Source organism: Balaenoptera borealis (assembly GCF_965194805.1).
Source record: "Balaenoptera borealis genome assembly, contig: HAP1_SCAFFOLD_1619, whole genome shotgun sequence".
NCBI classification, from domain to species: domain Eukaryota; kingdom Metazoa; phylum Chordata; class Mammalia; order Artiodactyla; family Balaenopteridae; genus Balaenoptera; species Balaenoptera borealis.
Genome location: NW_028122616.1, coordinates 91,813 through 97,812, shown reverse-complemented (window position 1 = coordinate 97,812; position 6,000 = coordinate 91,813). Strand labels below are relative to the sequence as shown.

The following is a 6,000-nucleotide window of genomic DNA, read 5'->3' as shown; positions in this document are numbered from 1 at the left end:
TCGGCGTCACACACAGGAAGTAGGGCCTCTGGGCAACCAGAAATGGGAATGGGACTGAAGGAGATTCAGCCCACAAATATCCGACCACCAGCTTCCACCTCTGCAGTCTGCCACCCTGTGTCTGCTCAACGCATCACAGAAACAAGTTTTCAAGGTGAGTATACAGACGGCAGAGAAAAGTTGAACAATGAGGTCAGCATTCAAAAATGGGGTCAAATCGACAGCTGGGAAGGGGTGTAGAGACAGGTAGAATTTAGATCCTGAGCCTTTAATAACCACTACCTTCTCTCAGTGCTCTCTGTTTTTAGACTCTATATGAGAACACCTAGGGCTTCCCTGGTGGCGCCTGCCAATGCAGGGGACACGGGTTCGAGCCCTGGTCTGCGAAGATCCCACATGCCGTGCAGCAACTAAGCGCATGTGCCACAACGACGGAGCCTGCATTCTAGAGCCCGTGAGCCTCAACTACCGAAGCCCACGTGCCTACAGCCCATGCTCCGCAACAAGAGAAGCCACCGCGATGAGATGCCCGCACACCGCAACCGAGAGTAGCCCCCGCTAGCCGCCAACTAGAGAAAGCCCGTGCACAGCAATGAGAGACCCAGTGCGGCCAAAAAAATAAATACGTAGAATAAATAAGTTCAAACAGTAAATAAATACATAAACATAAATTACAAAAAAAAAGAACACCTAATGCAGGTGGGAAGGTGCGAGGGCCACCGTAGAGGTCATCTATGCTACATGTACAAGAACCCCGAGAGCACACCAATCGGTACCACACTTTTCACTGCTGTAGCCGATCATTCCCCCTGTACTGCCACACTGTAGCACTCCCTTCCCTCATCTACTGCTATAGTCTCTTTGGAAGGTGTTTCCGAACTCTTGTTATCAGAGTGCCAGTTGAACTGTCCTCACTTCCTTCATTTATACCAGGATTGAAGACCTTGTGGTCCGAGATCCTGTCCAGAGAGCAAGCAGGCTAAGACTCTGTCTTTGTTGATGTATTTCATCAGCAAGGGCTCTACCCCCTCTCCTAGTTCATGGTGTGACGTGTTCTTGGCCTCTCGGGAAAGTGGGGAGAATGGAAAGGACCCTATATGAGAATGCTAGGCTCTGTAAAACATTTCAGGTTTTTAAAAATAAGGCTCATTTTGTATTGGACTTACAACAGTCCTATGAAATACAAAGAAAGCCGAGAATCAGTGACAGGAAAGGATCACCAGTAAGAACTACAACAGTCACCGCTTACCTCGTAGCATAGGGCACTGTCCGTGATCCTTAAGAAGAGTTAGTAGAAATGCCTTGCCCATCTTGCCCCTGAACCCCTTGAAAGGTACACGACTGCTGTGTTGGTGTTTAGGGGGAGCATCTCACTTACCAGGGACTGACTTCTCCCTTGATTCCTCTGTAGTGATGGAGACTTCCCCGCTGATGAAAAATTCCCTGGGATTGCAACCTCCAAGCCAGACAGCTTTCCTATGGAATGACAGAGAACTTGTCAAGGTGAAACACCAGTCTGCGGGAGAAAGGGAAGAAGAGAATGATGGAAATCGTTTCTGGGAAACTATTTTTACATTATGTGTTGTTTGTTCCCGGTAAATAAACTGAAATCTTCCTAACAGTAAAACAAAATCTAAACCACTAAAGCCAATAATACAGGAGTATAACGTTCGAAAAAAATTTCTTTGGCTGCGCAGCATGTGGGATCTTAGCTCCCCAACCAGGGATTGAACCCACGCCTGCTGCATTGGAAGCGCAGAGTCTTCACCACGGGACCACCGGGGAAGTCCCAGGACTATCACTTTTAAAGGAGAAGGTACAAACCCCTCGGTTCTATGAACTGGAGATTTTTAGTAAGAAGTCAATATATTTGTTGTTAGGCACATTTTATGTTAGGCTGTCTCCCTGCACAGGATGCAGGCGCCTTGAGAATGGAAGTCATATCCCTCTATAGTACGTCCCTCTTCTTTCTGCTTTGCAGTTTGCTGCTCCACTTGCTCAACCCCACCTAGTAATAACCTATACTTCCCTTGTTCCTGTTTTCCCATCTGGAAAACAGACAAAAGGCAACCAAACAACGCAAAGGTCTCAACAAATAAGGGATATCCAAAACCAGAGATGGCCAGAACTTCTGTACCCCTGATGAAATAGTCCTCATACAAAACCTGATAATCAAATTCCTTAATGCTAGGAATCACAGTGAAAAATAGTATCTGAACTGACTTCTGTCAGATGAGTGAGAACTAAGGTTAATTCAGTGTATCTGAAGCATAGAAAGTGAGGGCAAAAGTGGCACAAGATGGGACTAGAGAAGCAGAGAGGATTCTAGACCACGCAGAGTCTTAAAGGCCAACAGTGTGTTTTCTATTCTCAAAACAATGCTTGTGAGCGATGTTTATGAGCAACGTTCCAACTTGCTTTGAAGGTTTCTTGTGTGAAGAGTGGATTGGAAGGAAACAAGATATATGGACACTAGTTAGGACCTAATCGCAACAGACAGGCAAGTTCAGTATTAGGAAGTTGAGGAAGAGCTGGCTGACAGATTCCAAAGAAATTCAGGAGATGAACTGAAGCGGGCTTAATGGGGTAGGAGATGGAGGAAAGGAAGGTCTTAGGGAATTCAAGGGTTTACTGCACACATGAGCAAAGTCTCAAAATTAATCATTTGAACGTACAGAGGCGGATCTCCCAAATGACACCGGTTAGGAAGCAACGGTACGCCCTTTAGAATTCCTAGAGACAACACAAATCAACTGTTTCGATGGAAAATTCGGCGGGACTCTTGATTTCCATGGGAATACAGAGAAAAGAGACACTGATCTGGCTTGCAGGTATATTTAGGAAGTTGTTAGCCGGACATCACCTACTAGTATCATGTAAGTAGGCCGTCCGAAGTAGGAAGCTTAGGGGAAAAACCTGGAGGAAAACTTAAAAGCTTAAGCCACACCTCTACACTACACCACCTTTCACAATTTCTTCTCAGATAAGCATCATCCCCATCAGTGAAGAAACTCGTTCGTACCTCATAATAGGAAAAACAGGCCTAAAGATTCAATGTGTGTCTTGGGAGGTCCCATCTATGCGATATCTTCCTGGGACCAGAAAAGGCCCCAGGAAGATCCATCTCTGCACCCCTGAAAGCTTACCACCAAGGAAAATGACTAGGTCCATAGATTGCCTCCCTCAAACCAGCTTACCTCACACATAGATCATTAGCAACTCCGCCCTTACTCACATTATCACAGTCACAAGAGTGGTTAGGGAGAAAAGCACTAACCAGGGGAACTAAAACAGAGGCAATCCAGGCCAAGCTGGGCTGGTGGCAGATATCTTGCTCCTTACGCTCGGGTGCATAATGCGACTCACCACAGTGCCTTTTTCACAGACCCTTTTGAACGTTTCTCCACAGAATCCAACAGCTCAAGTTAGTTCATGACGCTTCAAGGTCAACAATCGTCAAGAGAAAAACATGCAATATGTCTTACAATGTTGGATTCCTTACAAACAGGACAAGGAGATAACCATGTAGACAAAACCAGAGCATTTGAAAACATCTGTATTCTACAAACACACCAGTGAATGCTATAAATAAGGTACTATGACATAAAACAAAATGAAAACTAGATGTGAGACTCTTCTCTTCAGTGTACAGACTTCATGGCAGTTGCTGCACACTATCTAGCTACTTAGATCTTTAACTCTCTGTTCTGTTAATACCAAATGAGGCCCAAGTGTGTCAACCTGTTTCCCACAGAAACCAAAAAGTCTACATGCATCTCTTTTCTCCTGTGCCCTTTCACCTTACCTGCTCCCAATTCTCCACCAACGTCCTCCTCTTTCTCTAATTATTCTCCTCTTCATTTTGCTTGGCCTTGCCCCCAAGCATGCAAGACAGAGAGTCCTAGAGGTCCAAGATTCTAGAGTGGCTGTTTGCAAGGCGGAGGAGATTACAGTAACTGCCACACTGTATATACTTCTGTGCAAAGAAAAAGGGACAGTGTTCAGAATGTCTCTCACATATAACAAGAGCTGGAGATGGCAGGATACCTGTGTGGCCCAAGGAACTAGAGCTAGCAAATTATGGGCCAAACAATTGCAACCAAAGGCTGGAAGAGGAAAGGTCTGCAACCAGCTCTGTCTCCTAGCTCTCTGGTATTTGCTGCCAACGGGCAGAGTCTATTTCGTGAAGCATCAAGCACTGAAAAGAAGACTCCTGCTGCTGGAAGGTGACAGGAAGTAACGTCCAATGCAAGATCAAGGCTTGTCCTCGAAGCAATGCCCATAATGGAAGAGAAAAAAAAAAGAGAAAGCGGAAGTGAAATGTTAAGTCGCAAGTCCAACCTGGCCCCCAGCCTAGCCCAGCCCAAGGAAGGTAGGAGTCAAGGAGAAGAAACTAAAAGAGAAGAGCCTTGGACCACAACATTCTCCACAAGGTACACTCAAGAAACTTCACCCTACTCTTGAACCAAGTTACAAAGAGAGCTTCTTAATCCCTACTTTGGCTCCTTAAAAGCTGCTATCAGTTCACTCATTAGACACATATGATTTCAGAACAACTGTAATAGTTCAAACTAGATGGCTCTTTCCTTCCTAAGGATTATTAATTAAAGAAGATCTATATAGCTCTAAGTATATGATACATAAAATAGAATACTCTGTAGAATATAAGTAACTCTTAGTTCAGTGTATTAATGAACGTCTGTAAGAAATGTGGCAATGATTTCCCTAATGGAAGAGCCTGGGGGAGGTAAATCTGTCTTCTAGGATTTCCTCCCCAGAGCTCAGAAACTCAGGTGTTGTTTTAGCTCTCCTACACTCTCTTCACCCAAGCCCGCCTTCCTGTTGGGGATCGGACCTCCCTATTGGCTCTCTCATACCTTTCAACTGCCTGCTTTGTGACATCACTCTCCTACCAAACCTACTACCACTTGGTAGAGTCTTGGGGTTTCCGTGGAGCTGTTTGGACCAGTAACCAGTGACCTCTGTACTGGACACGTGCGCCGTTCAGCTGCAGCCACTCGGACATCCTCTAGTGTTGTCTCCTCATCCCTGGTACCTGCAGTGGATGCTTCCTCTTCTCTGACCATGTCAGGTAAGAAAAGAAACTTTGGAAAGTTTTGCGTTCGATTCTTTTGCCCCTAAATTGAGTAGGAGATTCAAAATAGCATGGAATAATGAGGGAAAGTATTGAACTACACGTCTGGAGACCTAATTTCACTTTTGACTTTGACGTTTACTATCTGTGTGACTTTGGACAAATCACTGGCTGTCTCACAAAGCCTGTTGCTTTCCTTAACTGTTACGTTAGGATACCACGTTGGGTTGATCACTCTGATCCCCTTCTTTTCCAGTATTGAGCCTTAAAGGGTACCCATGTAGAAAACGAAATCAGACACTTCTCAAGAGTGTTTCAACAGAAACATAGAAAAGCCAGGGGACATAGAAAACTAGCAATATATACCAAGATGTTTCATCTCTAATGGTCTCCCTCCACTAGGATTTCGACTAGTTGAAAAGAGAGAATAGGGAGAGAGGATGGAGAGTACTGGGCTCTACAGGGAGGCACAGAGTCGAGCGTAAGGAAGTTTAGGATGGTTTTCATTAGCACAGGCCAACAGGCACCAAGAGATGGGAGAAAATGTAAGAATGAAGAGGGAAAGCATAGAGGAGCTCTCAAGAAAAACGGAGTTTGCAATGGAATGCTGATGGGAACCAAAGATTTTCAATTAAAGCAGCAACAGCACAGAGGGAAACCTGCTCAGAGCAGGGCAAAACCAAGTTGATGGTAGCAAACCCTTACATTAACAGACTAAGAAGGAAAGTAAGGCCAGAACAGGGGATCACCAGGAAAGGCAGCTTATCAGAAAAGTCATACTCCGTTTTCTTTCTTTTATTGCCTCTCTGAATACAGTTGGCCACTTGACAGTTTTGAATATAAACATTTTAGAAATACGTTTTAGAAATGATGCCTCCTATAAACAAGCAACCACAGTGGTTATC

The 6,000-nt window shown here is 44.8% G+C and overlaps 1 protein-coding gene across 5 annotated transcripts in view; it reads right to left on the bottom strand.

Annotated features, from left to right (window-relative positions):
* Window positions 1-1,324: 1,324 nt before the first annotated feature.
* LOC309622142 (uncharacterized protein) overlaps window positions 1,325-6,000 on the bottom strand; it is a 70,789-nt gene continuing 66,113 nt past the window's right edge. Inside the window, exon 7 of one of the 5 annotated variants that reach the window (XM_082409290.1) lies at window positions 1,325-1,516. In XM_082409290.1, coding sequence (XP_082265416.1) covers window positions 1,499-1,516 — 18 coding nt within the window. In that variant the 3' untranslated portion in view covers window positions 1,325-1,498. The remainder of the gene's footprint in view (window positions 1,517-6,000) is intronic. The other 4 variants (XR_014240542.1, XR_014240543.1, XR_014240544.1 and 1 more) reach the window with 4 other exon arrangements.